Source organism: Hemicordylus capensis, chromosome 2 (genome assembly GCF_027244095.1).
Source record: "Hemicordylus capensis ecotype Gifberg chromosome 2, rHemCap1.1.pri, whole genome shotgun sequence".
Classification (NCBI taxonomy): domain Eukaryota; kingdom Metazoa; phylum Chordata; class Lepidosauria; order Squamata; family Cordylidae; genus Hemicordylus; species Hemicordylus capensis.
Genome location: NC_069658.1, coordinates 392,503,866 through 392,522,864, shown reverse-complemented (window position 1 = coordinate 392,522,864; position 18,999 = coordinate 392,503,866). Strand labels below are relative to the sequence as shown.

The 18,999-nt window shown below is 44.5% G+C and overlaps 1 protein-coding gene across 1 annotated transcript in view; it reads right to left on the bottom strand.

Moving 5' to 3' along the window:
* Window positions 1-16,773, bottom strand: part of SRP68 (signal recognition particle 68) — a 30,991-nt gene extending 14,218 nt beyond the window's left edge. The window contains exons 1-10 of the mRNA XM_053295265.1: window positions 16,399-16,773; window positions 10,877-10,943; window positions 8,833-8,946; window positions 7,609-7,804; window positions 6,203-6,285; window positions 5,817-5,926; window positions 4,532-4,614; window positions 3,429-3,569; window positions 873-971; window positions 609-673 (exon numbers count right to left, since the gene is read on the bottom strand). Coding sequence (XP_053151240.1) covers window positions 609-673; window positions 873-971; window positions 3,429-3,569; window positions 4,532-4,614; window positions 5,817-5,926; window positions 6,203-6,285; window positions 7,609-7,804; window positions 8,833-8,946; window positions 10,877-10,943; window positions 16,399-16,639 — 1,199 coding nt within the window. The 5' untranslated portion in view covers window positions 16,640-16,773. The remainder of the gene's footprint in view (window positions 1-608; window positions 674-872; window positions 972-3,428; window positions 3,570-4,531; window positions 4,615-5,816; window positions 5,927-6,202; window positions 6,286-7,608; window positions 7,805-8,832; window positions 8,947-10,876; window positions 10,944-16,398) is intronic.
* Window positions 16,774-18,999: the final 2,226 nt, after the last annotated feature.

Here is an 18,999-nt window from a genome sequence, read left to right as displayed (position 1 = left end):
TGCCAATTTAACCCTAGCCAAGCACCCCCCTAGGGAAGGCCCTGACTACATGTGAGCATAGTAAAGTATTCCCCTTAGGGGATGAGGCCACTCTGTGAAGAGCAGTTTTCAAGTTCCCTCCCTGACATCTCCAAGATAAGGCAGAGAGAACCCTAACCCTTGCAAACTGAGCACAGAGATACCTTTTGAAGTGGTGATTCTCTTATATTTAGCAAGGGGAGAGCAACTGGCACTATCCAATCCCAGCACAGCATCCTTCCAGTGGCTGTTGCTAGTGTCTGCCTTAGGTTTCTTTTTAGCTTGTGAGCCCTTTGGGGACAGGGAACGATCTTATTTATGTATTTATTTTTCTATGTAAACCTCTTTGAGAATTTTGTTGAATATAAATAGTAGTAGTAGTTGTTGTTGTAGTAGTAGTAGAAGAGAGAGAGATTCCTGCCTGTAACTTTGAAGAAGCCACTGCCAGTCTGTGTTGACAATACTGAGCTAGATGGACCAATGGTCTGATATATGGCAGCTTCCTATGTTCCTAACTGGACACTACCTCAGGTCTAACTATTCAATGGAGACTGCAGCAACAGACCTCTGTTCTTCAGAAGTACTCTTACCTGTGCAGGTATTGGATATTAGTGACTTTCCCAGAATCCACTTCTGAAGGGAGATCCCGTTGCTTCTGTAGGGAGAAAAACAGAGGAGCTGTGTTAAGATTTGTTTGGAAAAGACAGATACAAGTATACATAAAACAAAGTCTAAGAAAAACTGCAGTTTGTTTTACTTCATTTAAACCCTAAGGAAATCTTAGTATGTTTTCTTCAAGAAAGCTTCAGTTATGATGCCACAAACTTATATGATCCACAATACTTCATGCTCACCTGATCTGGTTTCAGTTCTTCACGAACAGCCTGTATTGCATCTCGACACTCACTCAATAAGGACTCAAACAAGCGTTCTTTAGTTTCTTCTTCTTCTGCCTAAATATATTAGAAGTATAAAAGCATTTAACACCCTCTGGGCCACTGCCACTTCAAAAAAACCACACACACCCAAAACTGTGTTAACTATTGCAACCAGGGTATTACAGACAAATAACATCATGCTCAACATTTCAGAAACTTGTGCTACATATTGAACTACAGTCGGTTTCCCCTACTAACATCCCTATCATGTCAAGAGACCAGTGTTCCCTATAATTTTTTTCATCTGTGTGCGGAAAGAATTTTGTTCTGGGTGGAAGTATCAAGGCAGTGTGTGTGTGTATATGTGCACCTGCATTCAAAGTGGGGCCTTCCTAAGGAGGATCTAAAATTTACTAAGCAGCCATCAAAAAAGCATGTGAGCACACGCATGTTTGCACGTCTTAGAGGGAACACTGCCAGAGACTGTTCAAGTCACTGAAAAAAGTGACATTCTAATAACTCCTCCTGAATAATAGTAAAAATCTGTAAACAGTGGCATGGAAAGTTTTATTAAGTGAAGCAGCAGAGTGTTGGCACCATCACTGATTAAAAGCAGATGTCTACCACATCTGGAAAAGAAAAATCAGATCTGATTCATGGACAGTTTGACTTGCAGACTGTAGTCTTTTATCCAGTGTGTCCATTAGCAATTGAAAAAATCTACCCTAGTTGAGGATAGCAACTTTAGGGCAGGTTTGAGATAGCCCCTTTAATCGCTCATCCTATCACAAATATGCCATTTATCCTTCAGGTATGTATGCAGGAAGGCTTAAATCAAGACATTTTCTAATTTCATATTAAGGAGGGGCCATAGTTACTGTGAACTACCACAGAGACATGTCAGACAAGTCTGACAACATTCTCAACTACACCCATGAGAGTAATCCAATTCTGAACATACAAAGGGGAAACCAACAAGAGTAGTTAAGTAAGAAGAGGCTCGAAGGGGCAGAAAGCAGAGAACTTTACATCTTCCTGAGTTAGTCGTCATCTAGATTTTGCTGTATAAAATTTCTGAATTAACTCATGTTGAGCACAGCAATGCAGACAAGCACCAAGTGCACTGCACCTGTGAGCCTTTAAATATAAACAAAGAGCTAAATATTTAAGGATTTAGTATTTAAATACTAAATACTTGAAGAACTTTAAGTATAGAGGTACCTAAAGAGCAGAATGAGGGGCAAAATGGATTTGTACAGAACAGTGCAGTCCTATGCATGTTTTTGGAAGTAAGCCCCACTGAGTTCAATGGGTCTTATTCCCACGAGAGTGTGTGCAGATTGCATGGATTTGCAGGGGCTGAAAGTGCCTTAATCTCTATTCAATTGAAATTCACTGTAGTCTGGTGCATCCCAGTAGCTGAGTCATATTCTCTTACTTTAAACAAGGCCCTCCTATTCTAATTGGTCACAAAGAGAAACTGTGGTGAACCACTTTATGAAGGAGCCCCAGCCATAAAGCATCAAGGATAACAGCCCACTGAGTTAAACATCTGAGTTTAGGAACAGTGTGAGGTTACCAAGGCATTTGTTTTCCTCCTATCCATAAAATTTAGCTTCCTTAAAAGTGTAAATCTTAAGATTCAGCTTTCCAAGTAAATAAAGACTGAAGAATTCCAAAGCAAAAACAATAACTAGATATAAAGCTAGAAAAGGAGTGGGTGCTATCAAGTGCACTGCAAAGACCAACTGATTGTTGGGCAGAAGTCAGGAGTGTGTGCTCAGTGCAATGAGCTCCTGGCTCTCATGGAACAAACTGATCCCTTGAAACAAAGGCAGTTTTGCTGGAGAGCTGAGAGTCAGGGTGGGGGGTCGGCACATAAATAAACCTTCAGCAAAGAGATACAGGCAATCCACTCCCAGGCCAACAGCTCCTCTGCTGTCATGGAGCATGAGATTTTGGGGAAGGACGGAGTCATTCCAAGGAAGTGGGGAAACGGCCTATTCTTTGGATAACAAACCCCTGTTCTCTCATGCTAAGGATATTCCTCCAGAGATAAGGGGGTCCTAGTAGTGGGCAATTTGATCATTGGGGACATAGGGTGTATGTGTGTAGACTTCCTCCCTCTCTTTCTCTCAACACTAAAGCCAGGGTCATCCAATGAAACTGGCTGGTAGGAGATTTAGGGCAGACAAAATGAAAATATTTCAATCAATTTATGGCATTTTCTGCTACATGATGTGGCGATGGCCATTAGCATTTAAGTTAATGCGGCAGTCCATTGACTACATACCACCTCTAAGTGCAGAAGTGGTATGTGGGGAGTTGGACCAGAAGGTCACCCAGGTCCCTTCTAACTTTGAAATTCTATTGTTCTACCAACTGAAGCAGAGCAAGAATGGGAGCAGGTCACTCCTGCATGTGGGCTTCCTATGAGCATCTAGCTGGCCATGCAAGAGATAGTATGCTGGACTAGATACACCTTTGGTCTGATTCACCAGGGCGCTTATATCCTTGAGATTTTCTACTGACCTGAGCAATAGCTGCTTCAGTATCTGCCAGTCCCAGTAGGAAGATCCTCACTTTGTCTATCTTCACTGGCACAGTTCTTCCTCTCCATTCTACCTCACTCATAGTGGCGGCCTGTTTTGCTCGAGTTTGGGTGATTAGTGCCTGCAGAATGCAGAAATCATTAGTTACAAGAGTGAACAGAAATTCTCATTATCCACAATAAGCTTTGCTTATTCAGTGTAAAGATCATGAAATAACCATAAAATGTAGTAGTCCAACTTTCAGAAAAATGTTTGATGACACTTTTTTCCAGTCGGTCCCATCCCTGAAGAAAGACTGGAAAAGAACTCCCAACCAAAGGATTCCCTATTTATCCATGGTCAGAAAACATTTGCTTCTATAATATAGTCTAGGACAGGGCTACCAACCCCAAGATTGGGCAGGGCCATCCCTAGTCAGATACAGAGCCCAAGACAAATGGGAGGGGTGGGGGGTGCGTCAGGGAGGAGTCAGAAGGAAGGAGGCCACTGAAGAGGGCGGTGCCTGCTGGTGAGTTTTTGCACCGCTGAGGCAGCCTCCACCACGTAGCTGGCCTTTGTGCATGTGTGGAGGCCAACTAAGCAGTAGAGGCCGGGCAGCCTCCCCATGGAATGCTGGGTGAAGAGTGGCATTTTTAAAACGATTCACACATGCTGCCGCCCGTAGCTGGGATGGGGGTGTTGGGGAAGCATGGGGCTGGGGGGCAATTGCCCCTGTTGCCCTTGGCTTCAAGGACATAGAAAAGCCCTGCTTTGAATTCCATTTCAAGAGGATTCCATGAGAACCAGAGCCTTTTCTGTTGCAGCCCCAGTGCTTTAGAATAGCTATCCCCAAGAAATCTGTATGGTTTCCTCGGCGCTGTCCTTCTGAAGGGAGGTCAAGGCCTTTTCTTTTCCAATGAACCTTTGAGTTGACTGGTTGACTTTGCTGCTTGTGCATTGCTTACTGATCATTTGAATTTATTTTACCTGAACTCAAATAAACTTGGAATTGTTGGACATTGCTCTGGATTTTTTTTTTTAAAATGAAGAATGGCATAGAAAACGTTGAAAAAAGGATGATGTTATAAAGACACAATAAGTTACCTCCAATTTTTCAGCAAGAAGCCCCTCATTTCCTCCGGATCTCAGACGCATTTGCATTAACTCACTAATAGCAGACTGGTCACCTAAGGGACAAATGATAGAATACAGATTACATGGAATCAAGCACAACAGTGTGGGGTTACTTAATGAGAGTCTTAAGGATACCCAAATGATGCATTCAACAAATCTGCTTAACACATTATTCTTAATCAAACTGCAAACAACATTTGGGTCACAAGCAGTTTACTTTGCCCACTCACAATCCTTGTTTTATCTGTAGCAGAAAGAAATAGTTTTTTTCTCCCCACCCCTAATAATTTCCCTCCCTAAGCTGCACGGAAAAAGAGGCATGGATATCCTTGTGGGAAAGCAAGCAACTGAAGGAGGTGATTTTCAACCAGAGAACCACTGGAAGGGAAAGGATTAAACCAACTGAATAGGGATAGAACGTATGAAGTGGGCTTATACCAAATCAGACCATTTACTCTACACCAGTGGTTCCCAACATGGGGGCCTCTAGATGTTGCTGAACTACAACTCCCATCAGCCCCAGCAATGGTTTATTGTGGCTGGGGCTGATGGGAGTTGTAGTTCAGCAACATCTGGAGGCCCCCACGTTGGGAACCACTGCTCTATACCAACTAGCAGTTCTCCAAAGTTTCAGTCCGGGTAGTTCTCCATCCCTATCGAGATATACCACAGGTTGATTCTGGGACCTTCTGCATGCAAAGCATGTGCCCTGCTACTTAGCTACATAACCAGCCCCCAGAATAGTCTTAAGAAGCCTCTTGCCCTACAGAGCTGTCTTCTGCTACAGAGCCTCTGCAGCTTGGGGGTGGGGGGAGGGAAGGGGGGGCTACATGTCATGTGCTTGGCCAATATTGCAATGACAGTTTTGGGCAGAGCTAAAACGTTTCTCCTGTTTTCTTCAAGACTGGAAATGTGCTGGGAAAACTGGGGTGGGGGAGCATGAAGTAGACCAAAGCAGGGAGAGAAAACAAGGACCTGGATCTACCTTGGAACTACTGAAGCTCTAACTCAACAAGGTCCTGAACTTTTAGGAGCTTCTTTCACATTTTCAAGCTGCAGGTGGCAGTTAACAGCCAGAAATGTTTAAGTGAAAGTTGAGATGATCAAGATGCCAAGCAGAAGAAGACTGTGGATTCTAGAACTATGCAACACACAGCTGCACTTTAACATACTGCCTCATTTCACACAGGAATGAACTAGTGGAGGCAGTGTTACTCTTTCGCAAGTAACATTTCCTCCTGGGTTACTTACTTACCAATATTGTAGGCACAATATCGAATATTGGGAGAAATCTCCTCCACACGTTGATTGTATAATACAGCTTGCTCCTCTGTGAAAGCACTGGCCAGCTTTTCATATATGGTTCTGCAACAAGGTACAAACTTAATTAGTAGTATAGCAGCGTAACCTGTGTTTTTCTTGGAAAGATTAGGATTATAGTGCTGAACAATGTTCAGGTAGTATTTTAATTTCACAACCAGACTGCTCAGGAGGACAATTACCCTGGGTGCAAAAGGTATCAATAAAGAACTATTCTATAATACTGGAATGACACGAACTTTAAAAACTCATGTAACCAGCTTTGTATCCACTGGTTTAACAAGTTTAAACACAAACAAAAATAAGAGAGGAAACACTCACTTGCATTTGTTAAAAGCCTCCATCGCTGCCTTCCATTCCTGGTGCTCAAAGCGGAGCATCCCTGTGAGGTAAGCTGTATATGCCTATAAGGGGGGCCGGGGGGAGAAAGGAGAAGTGAGCACAACAGAATGGTCTCAATCTGCAACTGTGAAGAACAGAATAGCAGAGACTGGCAACTTTTTAAAATTTCCTTCTTTCCCCCGAGCTGCCTGGATAGGTCTCTAGGAACCAGTTTTGAACATCCAAGTGCTCAGATGATCAGGCACCTAGGATTTTCCAGAACTGGCAGTGAAGGCAAGCAAATGTCTTACATTTTCATTGTCACAATACCTTTCCAACTATATAGACAAGACATACACGAGCCCACAACGTTATTATGAACTCTACTGAATAAAGGAGGTGGGGGCATGCTTGTTTCCTGTTATCAGTCTATCCACAGATTGTTCCTCTATCCATAATCTTTAAATGGAAGACTCCTTGCCAAAGCTTGTGATACTGGTCCGTTTCCATGCAAGTGTTTATGCTACTCTACCACACAAACCACAAAGGTTTATGAAGTGGTCCATACTCTGTTACCAATCTGTGCTCTGCAGAGCAGTTCCACATTCACTGAATATACAGACCAGGCTAAACAGCAGCACCTCACCCTTCCTGGCTTTGCGCCAAAATAGAGAACCCCTCAAAATGTAGCCTAATCTACTGCCAGCTGCAGCCTGATCATGCTGCACTCTACTGTAAGAGGTTAAATTTGTGTGCAGGCCTCCAACAAAGTTCTTAGGTCCCGGCTATAAGCCATAGCCAGAAGTTTGAGGTGAACAAAAGAGCAATAATCTATGTTCTCTGCGCAGCGTTAAATGAAAGATGTCCAATTTGTTTACACATCCACAGACCGATATGGTGAGGCCTAGTCTCTCTGAAAACCATTCCCAAAGCTTTTGTGCATCAACCTTTCCTTATATACCCACATATATACACAGAAATATAAATCTTCTCTTTAGCTAGATGTATTATAGTGCTATATACTTTTAACTCCAGTCCTAGGAGTGGCTTAACAGCATACAGGTGGGCCAAACAGACACATTCTATGAACCCAGCCAAGCATAATACACTTAACTCTCTACAATTAATTCTTGTCTGTTCCCCCACCACCACCACTACTCGTGTACTGGCCCCCAACTGAGATAGAATATTAGACTAGATAGGCAGTTCTGATCCAAGAAGGCTATGTTCTATAACTAGAGCATAACACATCAAACTCCAGGCATACGGGGCATTCCTGCCTTAATCTTCACAGGAGACTTTAATGTCAGTTTACAATTCAAACTCATCTGTTCAACAAGAAACAAAAAGTTAGTTTATATTGTCTCTGCCTCTGCTATAAAACAGCTCTGAAAGCTAGCAGTAACCTGAGCTTCCAACTTGGTCTTGGCATCCACCCGGGTGCTTTCGCACAGACGCTCCAGCTCCTCAGCATGTTTTACTGCTTTGCGCAGGCGAGATAACAAATGAAAACGCTTGCGAGGCTCAGTGTTGGCTTCTTGCTTAAGCTGCATAGCATAGCTCCAAGCTCTCTCAGCATCCATCAGAATCAAGAGCAAGTATCTACAGTGAAAGATAGAGGAGATGCCAAGTTACCAGTTCAAAATGTGTTCTAAACAAATTATATTCCTTTACATCACTTAAGCAACAAGTCTTTGTGGAATTGGAGCATGCTTTGGTTAGAACAGATGGATCTATGTGCTCCTAAACCATAAAAGCCCTAACCATACATCAGTCTGAAGACCTTATGATGCTGGCAGAACTAGCTCTCTTTACATACATCTAAACTTGCAAGCAACAACTCTTGTCTATGCCGACATCACAAAATTCTGGCATTGTACATTTTTTTATTTTTTTTTTAGAACTAAAGCGTTTCTGACGCTGATCCAGACAACTGCATCCCCATGCGAGACACACTTCTCTAGCATTAAGTCAGAAAAGCTGGTACAGGCACCTTGAGGGAGCAGTACTAAATAGATTCTGTTTTGGACTGCGCCACCTACATTGATCTTGCCAGTCTCAATGGTACTTTTTGAGCTAGCAGTGATCACCGTAAGAATAGTCAGATTTTTCATGTGGCTTGCTTATATCAGACATGATTAATCAGCTCATCTTATATTCGAATCTACCCTTATCTGGAAATAAGGAAACATTTAACCAAAGATATTTTACCCCACAAATAAAGCAGGTGGCAAGAAATCTCACAACACGTATCATTTGTTTTCTTTCCACAAATCATAAAGATGTACAACTCTGGCAGATGGGATACAATACTCTCCCAAGTCACTGAATTTTTAAAGAACAGCACAGAAAACTGCAGCAACTTATAGTATTAGACAAGTCCGGCTCTACTGGAAGATCTCACATATCTCTTCCCACCCCTCCCAACTTCTCAGAAGCTGAAAAAAGCCACCCCTGATGACAAGAATGGCACTTTCAAGGTGATTATGCATGCGTCCAAGAACAGTTGCTCTGAGAAGCATGCAACAGCATTCCCATTTCATCTCAACTGGCTTTTTAGTATCAGGGTACATACTAGATTTCACCACCAGTGTGCATTACATTAGAACAGTTACTGAGTCTCCTAGTACCTGTTATCAGATAACAGCTCTTCTGTCACTTTCTTCCCTGTAAACTTGTGCCTATTTCCCATCTTGAAGTTCAGTGTTTTTCTGAGCCGTCTTAGCCGGCGGGAGCAGTAACCTCTGACGATGGGGGAAAGAGTAAAGAAAATTTAGTTCTTACACATAACTTGTCCCCTATTTTTTACTTCCTCCACTGTAAACCTAAACAAAATTAAGAGTTTGCACCAGGCAGAAAACATCTGTGGTTTGTAAAATAAGTTGTATACAACAGTTTAACAATCTGGAGACAGTAACTGACATGTAGCGCATTGCTAATTTGGGTGGTTCTGAACTGCCTGTACTGCTGTGAGTGTCTAAAAAAAAAAAAATCACTGGCAAACCTGTACAAGAATGCAAATACACAATCGTACTTCTGTGATGCTACTTACAGGACTTTTAAGTTCTCCAGAAGTGCAGTAGCATGAGTTTAAGTATGAGTCTTGTACAAGACTATTTGCTCTCCCCCCGCCTCAAAAAATGGAGACTCCCGCAGCAGTACGGACCACCCACATTAAACTGCGCAACTTATGAGCTACCAACTAGAAGTTACATGCAAAAAGGATAACAGCAAGAAAAACAAAGGACTTGGAGCTGTTTTATCATATGATTACAAACACTGTGTTTACTGTCAATCCTTCTAGTTGAAAGCAGCATAGTAAGAAGTTTGATTGGCAGCAAATCCTGGCAACCCACAAGACAGAATGAAAGATTTTAATTAACTCTCAGTGGAACTAGTTCAGGGAAAGGGCATGCCCACACAACACTCCTTTTGAGAACTAGACACAACAGATTGTGAGGAGCTCCAAAAGGGGGAGTGAGTGACAAAATGGCAAATGCAGTTCAAGGTTGGCAAGTGTAAAGTGATGCACATTGGGATGAAAACCCCCAACTTCAAGTATATGCTGATGAGATCTGAGCTGTCAGTGACTGACCAGAGAGGGATCTTGGGGTCATGGTGGACAGCTCGTTGAAAGTGAGGTAGCTGTGAAAAAGGCCAATTCCATACTTCCATTACGAAGGGGATTGAAAATAAAACGGCTAATATTATAATGCCCTTATGCAAAACTATGGTGTGGTCACACCTGGAGTACTGCGTACAATTCTGGTCACCACCTCTAAATGATGACACTGTAGAACTGGAAAAGGTGCAGAAGAGGACAACCAAGACAATCAGGGGCTTAGAGCACCTTCCTTATGGAAAGCAAGGCTACAACACCTGCGGCTTTTTAGTTTAGAAAAAAAGACGAATGTGGGGAGACATGATAGAGGTCAATAAAATCATGCATGGTTTGCAGAAAATGGAGAGAGAAAAATTCTTCTCCCTCTCACCTAACACTAGAACCAGAGGTCATCCCATGAAATTGATTGCCAAGAAATTTAAGACCAACAAATGGAAGTACTTTTTCGCACAACGCATAATCAACTTGTAGAATTCTCTGCCACAAGATGTGGTGACAGCCAACAAACTGGATGGCTTTTAGAGGGGTTTGGATAACTTCATCAAGGAGAGTTCTATCAGATGCTACTAGTTGGAGGGATATAGGCCACCTCCAGCCTCAGAGGCAGGATGCAGGGGAGTAGCAGAAGGAGAGAGCGCATGCCCTCAACTCATGCCTATGGGCTCTCAGAGGCCACTGTGTGAAACAGGATGCTGGACTAGATGGGCCTTGGGCCTGATCTGGCAGGGCTGTTCTTAGATGAGCTCGTACCAAGTTTAAGATCCCTGCAAGCCATACATGTCAGGTGCATCAGACTGCAGTGTTCCTCCAGACAGGGAGGAATTTTGGGATCAGTGCTGGCTGTCTTTCTTCTGTCAGAAGAGTTTAGGTACAATGTTTCTGCTACAGGCACTTCAATTTACACATTCCTCTCTCAAGTTAACTGCATCTTGCCAGACTGTTAAGAACTAGCAACCATTTGGATTTATAGTAGTGAAGGAATATAATTATTAAAGGAAAAGTAGTAAAGGAAAAGGCAAATAACCTCCATTCATTCTTCACAGCATACTAACCTATATCTCTGAAAGTCACCATGTCGTAACCCATGCTGCTGCTGTGATTCCTTAACAATCTGAAGAACTGAAAGACTTGTTAGGGAAACATACACATCTATAGTGTACTGACAAATTATTATTTTTTTGAAGTTGCATACATACACTACAGGTTTCATTAATACTTTAATAATAAACTTATTAAATTTGAATAAAAGAGCTTAATAAAACATTATGAAAGTAGTTACAGCAAATGCTTGTTGGATGCAGAGATGTGGGGTGAAAAGTTTTCTATTTCTAAAAATTCACTGGCCAGCACCCAGATTAGCACTGCACGTGTGCAGAAGTGTGAGTTCCAAGCTACTGATGCATTGCTGCTTGAGCAAGGAAAGGGGCAATATTCACCAATATCCCCTTTGTTGTGAAGCCCAAGGTGTATCACTAAAATGAGTCCCTAAGGGTCAAATTAAAAAAATACTGATGCACCTGAAGACTGGAACTGAACTCCAGCCTGTAATGGTCCGACACCCTGGTTTGCGGGAGAATGATCAGGAATGGTACACAAGGTCCCTGAAAGGAGCTTGTTCACTGCTGCTGAGTGCTGAGCCTCACTTGCAAGATGCAATTAATGTGTTCTGTGTCACATTCTCAATTCATAATGGTCTGGCCCAGAGATGCAGGTTTTGGGCAGTATATAAATGTGTTAAATAAATACTGACAACACCCTACACCAATTATGTCTCCCAGCGGCTTCATGTAGATGTTAAAAAGCATTGGTGACAGAATGGAGCCCTGAGGGACTCCATATAGTAGCTAGTGGTGTGCCGGTTTGAAGGGGGGGATAACTTTAAGGACACAGGAGGGTGCTTTTACCCCTCCCACTACATTTCCCCCACTGATGCTGCCTTTTAAAATGGTCCAGTGGGGCGGCAGAGTACCTCCTTGTGGCAGCATGCCTCTTTGCCAGCATACCTTCCTCAGACCAGAAGTGACTGGAAGTGCCCAGCACACAAACACCAGGCACTTCCAGTCCAAGGAGGCACTTGGGTGGCAAGGAGGTAAGCTGCCACTACTTTAAAAGGCAGCACTGGTGGGTGAAATGCAGCGGGAGGGGTAAGAGCACCCTCCCCCGTCCTTAAAGATATCCTTCCCACCTTCGAACTGGCCGAACCACTGGATGTTCAAACCAGTTCAGAAGCCTGTAAAAGGGCCTCCGAACCAGTTCATGCACATCCCTAATAGTAACTCCCATTCAGAAGAGCAACTGTCACCAAGTGACACCATCTGCAACCTACCCAAGAGGTAAGAGCAGAGCCACTGCAAAGCAGTGCCTCTCCTCCCATTCACTTTAGGCACTCCAGTAGGATACCATGGTTGATGGTATCAAAAGCTGCAGAGATCCAGAAGGATCAACAGAGTCACACTCCCCCTGTTGATTCCTAATTGGAGATCATCCAACAGGCTGACCAAGGCCATCTCAACCCCACAGCCTGTCCAGGAGTCAGTTTGAAATGGATCCTGATAATCTGCTTCTTCCAAGACTGCCTGGAGCTGAGATGCCACCATCCTCTCAGTCACCTTGCCTAACCATGGGAGGTTGGAGACAGGTCTATAATTGCCTAATTGTGAGGGATCCAATGCAGGTTTCTTCAACAGTGGTCTAATAATTGCCCCCTTAAGTCAAGGAGGCATCATGCCTTCTCTCTCTCTCAAAGAAGCATTGATAATCTTCAGCCGCTATAACAAGACCCTCTCCATTAACCTCCCTGGTAGATCGTATAAGCCATGTTGGGCAAGGCTCAAGAGAACAGGTAGTAAGGCGAAATGTCCCAAGCATTTTGTCCACATCTTTGGGAGTCACAAACTGAAACTGATCCAATTTAACCATACAAAAGGACCTGCTGGACACCTCCACAGTAGGCTCTGCAGTAAGTATAGAGTCTAGCTCAGCTCAAATGCAAGATATTCTATCTGTAAAAAGCTCAATTAAAATGTCACAGCAGGCAATGCCCCTAGTGGTCACTAGGATAGTTGGTGCAAAAGGTTGATGCACTGGAACTCCATCTCCAACAGTTCTGCAGTAACTGTAGAGTCTAGTTCAGTTTGAATGTGAGAGACTTTATCTGTAAAAAAACCTCATTTAAAGTGTCACAGCAGGTAACTGATGGATTCAAATTCTCATTCAAGGGCGGAGGGGCATGTATTAGCCTTTTCACAACCCTAGACAACTCTGCTGGATGTGAGTTTGCAAAAGCAATGAGGACAGAAAAGAAGTGCTTTTATGCGGCATGCACTGCCAGAGTATAGATCTTCAAATGTGCTCTGCGTTATAATCCGTCAGATTCGAGCCGAGTCTTTCTTCACTTGCACTCCTAGCCATCTACCTTGCTGCTTCAGCCCCTATAATTCCTCCGCATACCAAGGGGCTAATTTTCCGCTTGGAAAATTCTATTGGCAAATAGCTTGCCAATCTAAACATTTGCCACACTTTTATGCTTCACTGATGAATTCTTATGTATTAAAACATGTATTTCCTGCCTTTCCACTAGAAAATGTCCAAGTCAGCTCATAGTTACAAAGCTGAAAAACAATTTAAAACAGCTACAAGAGAAGAAGAGAGATATGAGCTAACAAGCAACTGTAGTTACATCAGGCTAAATGCTCTCCTAAAGTGTAAAATTTTGGTTGGTTAATGAAAGGGGAGCGACATAATAAACAAAATCTATTTCTCCATGTCAGTTTCATCAAGAAATGGTAATGGATGAGAGAAAACAAGAGACTGAATCCAAACAAGATGGAAGCATTCATTGTGGGAGGTCAGAATTTAGGAAGTGGTTTAGCGCTGCCTGTTCTGTATGGGGTGCACTCCACCAGAAAGAATAGATACATAGACTGGGAGTACTTCTGGACCCAAACCTCTCCCAGTCTCTCCCTGAGGCAGTGGCCAGGAGGGTTTTCTATCAGCTTTGACTGATGTGCCAACTATGTCCATTTCTGGAGATAAATGACCTTAAAAACAATGGTGCATACGCTAACATCCAGACTTGACTATTGCAATGTGTTCTACATTGGGCTGCCTTTGTACATAGCACTTAGCAATAGCAATAGCACTTACATTTATATACCGCTTTATAGCCGGAGCTCTCTAAGTTGTTTACAATGATTTAGCATATTGCCCCCCATCATTCTGGGTACTCATTTTACCGACCTCGGAAGGATGGAAGGCTGAGTCAACCTTGAGCCCCTGGTCAGGATCGAACTTGTAACCTTCTGGTTACAGGGCGGCAGTTTTACCACTGCGCCACCAGGGGCTCATTTCCAGACATACTCTGGAAACTGCAGCTGGTACAGAATGCAGCAACCAGGTTGGTCTCTGCGGTTATCCAAAGAGATCATTTTACACCCATTTAAAAGAATTACACTGGCTACAAACAAGTTTCTGGACGAAATACAAAGTGCTGGTTATTATTATCTATAAAGCCCTGAATGGCTTGTGTGGGATCTACTTTGGTACATATGTGTCTCTGGGTTGTCTTCCCAAGTTTTAGAACTCTTGTAAGTTAGCTACTTTTAGTAATTAAGGTAAGATTGATTTATCTTAAAGGTATTTAAGAGAACACCTTATTTTTCACAAAACCCACCACCTATTAAGATCTGGGGAGGTCCAGTTGTGGTTGTCACTGGCTCGGTTGGTGGCAAAACCAGGCCTTCCTAGGGTTGCCCCAGGACTCTGGAACATGTTTCCAAATGAAATTAGAAGCTCCCCTTCTATGGATGTTTTTAAGAAGGAACTGAAAACTTGTTTAGTCAGGTTTATAGTTTTAAAGTTTAATGTTTTAGAGTTTTTATCTGTATTTTAAATTATTTTAATTGTGTAAATGTTTTAACTGTAGTGTTTTTAGATGGTGAGCTGCCCAGGGATTTGTGTATGGGGAGATTAAAATTGTGTTAAACAAACAAACAAACAAACAAACGTGGTCAACTTAATAAGGGTAGAGTCCTCTGGACTGGGGTTGGGGAAAACATTTAACTCACATTTAGAACAAAGCCTTTTATAGACCACCACTGCCATTTAACCAAGAACTTGTGAAAAAGTTTCACAAGTATTTAATATCCCACCTTTTAAGTATCAGACTTTTAAATAATCTTGACTAAATGACAAAGGCCTTTTATTATACTTTTAATGGCCAACACCCCTCCTCCAGTCTGTATACTGGCTCACGTTCCTCCCTTGGATCCAGCAGAAACTCCTTTAAACCTCACTATAGCTTTGCCCCACTTTTCTGCTTTACCATCCCATCAAATCCCTATCCATGCCTTTTACTCTTTCAGCTGTCACCCTCAGCTCAGCAAGTTGTCTTATGTCACTCTATAAAACACTGTGTACATGGATAGCATCAAACAGTGGTAATTTTCACCAAAAAACCTCTTAGCAGAAAAAGCACTGCATTTCTTTCCACAGCAATCATTATTTTGTGACACTGGCTTCAGTGTTTCTCAGCACACTGTCCAGAAGAGAGTGCTGCATAACACAAAAGTGAAGTTAGCTGGACTGCAACGTTTAGACCTATCAAATTAAAAGATGTTCTCATTTAATTGGGCATCAAGGCGTTTTTTTAAAACCATGCTTTAAATCCTAGATGTATACAAGTCTTAGATGAATCTCTCATAGGAGGGGATGCCTCTTCTAAGAGAATAATTCCTACAACACATGCATCCATCTTCTAAAGATGTATTCCATTTCAGAACAATGCTTTTAACCCAAAGTCTAATAAATTGGCTAGAATACACAAGATTAATCAATTACGATTCCCGTAATAGCCCAAATAGTTAGTGCTGGTAGCCAGTGGTTCATATATGGGGCAAATTCCACATATAGGAAAACCCAATGGAGATACACATATGAAATATTATAGTATTACAAAACGCTCATCTTCTAAAAAGACAAGCTCTGTGAGCAGGCACCTTGTCTCCAGCTCACAGATCTTTCTAAACAACTGCAGGCAATTTTGCATTTCAACATTGATTTCTACATGTATAGGCACATTTGCAGTTTCCCAGGAAAGTCTGCCTTAGATCTCTGACAGACCTTCCCCACACTGGCCTCCTTCTGCAAAACTAAGTTCCTGGGGGTGGGGGAAGAGAATAAAAGAACTCCCTCAATATGCCATATGTTACTAGATCTCAAAGCATAGCAGTAGGCTAAGGCTTCTGACCCACAGCACTTCATGGGGAGCGGAAGATCAACATCGGAGGGCCAGGGGGTCTAATTGTTCTACCCACGGTGTGCGACTGGAATGAGCCCGTACGTATTCCAGCCTGGGCCACATCCATCCTCTTCCTAGACTTGGGAGTCAGCCAGCAGCCCCTTCCCCGGCAGCCACAACCCCAATTCCGGGGAGATGCTGCAGCTGGAAGATACACGCCGGCAGGAAGGGGCCAGAGGCTTCCTCAGAGCAGAGGCAGCATGGAGGGCCCCCGCTCAGCAGAAGTGACACGTCCCCACTAATGACGGCCCCATGCCCATCGCGCTGGCAGGATACTCTCCAGGCCCAGGCTGTCCCCGAGATCGCCCGCCTTCGGCTTCTCATTCTCCTTGTTCTCCTCGGGACCCGCTGCGGAACCCCCACTTCCGGTGCCGCCACCTCCTCGGCCGCCGCTGCCCCCGCCGCCACCGGCCACCTGCCGCTCAGCCGCCATCTTGCGCCTGTTCCGCTTGCAGCGCGAGGCATCACGGGACGGGAGAGAGGAGCTGCCGGGAGCGCCGCCGTGCGCGGAAGACATGGCCGCTGAGGCTGGCGGGATCGAGGAGGACAGGCTTTGAAAAAGAGGCGCCTCGCAAGGGTGCTTGGAAGGGCGAGTTAGCGCCTTCCCAGCTAGTCGCGAGGCAGCTTCGTTCTGGCCATTCAAGCCCCGTGTGTTAGGCGGAAGGAAGGGGTGGGGAGGAGCTACGGGGACGGCTGGAGCTTTTTTTAAAGGCTGCAGCGTGCTAAGCAAAGGGAGTATCTTCAATTGCACTGAGTAGGCTTTAACTTATGAGTAAATGTGCATACCTGCTAACATGCCCCTATTTTCCCATTGAATGGGAAAATAGGGACATGTTGGCAGGTATGCATATGCTCAGGCTAGCGCTGCACGGGGGCCGTGGTAGATTGCAGCTGCTGGGAAGCTCCCGCTCAGCCTCGAGCCGCAAGAGTCCTCTCTTTTTAGGAAAACAGCTCAGACTCTTGAGGCACCTTAAAGAGTAACTCGTGTATTGTGACATAGGCCTTCATGGACTACGGTCCACTTCATCACTTCCGACACGTGTGATGAAGTATTCTACTTCATAAAAACTTATGCTACATCAAATGTGTTCGTCTTTAAGGAGCTGCAACTCTTGTGTGTTTTTTTTTTCCTGCAAGAGATTAACACGGCTACCCCTCTGTAAGTTTTCTCTTTGTGAAACTTTGGAGTTACAAAGAATATCAGGGAAGTCACCCCTTTTTTGCCAAGGCTCTTGTTCCTTTAACAATTGCTCAACAGACAGAAAAGCTTTAAGCTACAGCTTCAGTTTTCCCCATCACTGCATCTCCATGCTGTAAAACTCTACCGGTTGGATTTCTGCCTATTTTTGCTATTGGTAATAATATGAGAAGAGCTCTGCTGCATCACACCAAAGGTTCATCTTAGCCCAGGATCCTGTTGCCCATAGTGGTCAATCAGATGTCTCTGGCAAGACCACAGGCAAGGTCTGAACACATAGACAAAGTGAGTCCAAAAGCAGGATAACCTGAAGGAAGGTAAGGTAAAGGTAAAATGTGCTGTCAAGTCGACTTTGACTCCTGGCACTCACAGAGCCCTGTGGTTTTCTTTGGTAGAATACAGGAGGGTTTACCATTGCCTCCTCCCACACAGTTTGAGATGATGCCTTTCAGCATCTTCCTATATCACTGCTGCCCGATATAGTACCAGCGGGGATTCGAACCGGCAACCTTCTGCTTGTTAGTCAGGCATTTCCCCACTGCACCACTTAAGGTGACCTGAAGGAAGGTACAGGATCCCTTTTTGAGAAAAGAAGGTGGCAGTCTTAGCTTGATCTTGGGGGCTCTCAACAAATATCTGGGCAGTGGTCTATGAGACATTAGCAGAAGGGATCTTCTGTGTGGATAACCTGTGGCTGCAAGTGTTTATTGAGAGAACAGTTCCATTAAAAAACCTCCAGAAGTGTTGGAGCTTTGAGAAAAGTGTTGTGGTGAGAAATGGGCAGTGGCAGCTCTCTCTTTCTCTGTGTGTAATATTTCTTTACTAGTTAATTTTGGCCCGTTGAACAACGGGCCCTAGTAACGGCTCTCCTGTCCCCCGCTGCCATTCCCCCTCCCTCCCTCATTAAGGGCCAAATCGGCCCAGCCACTTGCCCCCGCAGCTTCCGCCGCCGACCAACCGCCCGCCCACCCAGCTGCCGATACCTCCTTACTGCCGGCACACGTCCTCCGCTTGATCCGCTGCTCAATTAACAGAAGGAGAGAGGTGCTCGCATGCAGAGCTCCACTCTCTTTAAAGTCTCTTCCCGAACTGGCGGTTTGGGCGGCAAGGACGCAAACCGCCAGTTCGGGAAGAGACTTTAAAGAGAGTGGAGCTCTGCATGCGAGCACCTCTCTCCTTCTGTTAATTGAGCAGCGGATCAAGCGGAGGACGTGTGCCGGCAGTAAGGAGGTATCGGCAGCTGGGTGGGCGGGCGGTTGGTCGGCGGCGGAAGCTGCGGGGGCAAGTGGCTGGGCCGATTTGGCCCTTAATGGGGGGGGTCAGCTGGGAGGGAGGGTCGGCGGCGTCGGCTGCGGGTGCCTTTTAAAAAATATTTAAGTGGCCTCCGCCCCCGGCCTCCGTCTCTTTTGGCCGAGGCAGCGGCTCTGCCGCTGCCTCGCCCAGTTTACCCCGGCGCCGGTTTTCCGGCTTCTTTGGGGCGGCCACTTCTGGCCGCCCAAGATGGCTGCCGGGTACCGGCGAGCGTGTCTCCCTTGCCCTGTTCTGCGCCTGCGCAAAGCGCAGGCGCAGAACAGGGAAGGGAGGCACGGACACACGCTTGGTGTCCGTCCACGGACGGACACCAAGCGTTTTATTAGAGAGGATGATATGCTGTGATATGTGCCTGGCCTTGCCCTTGA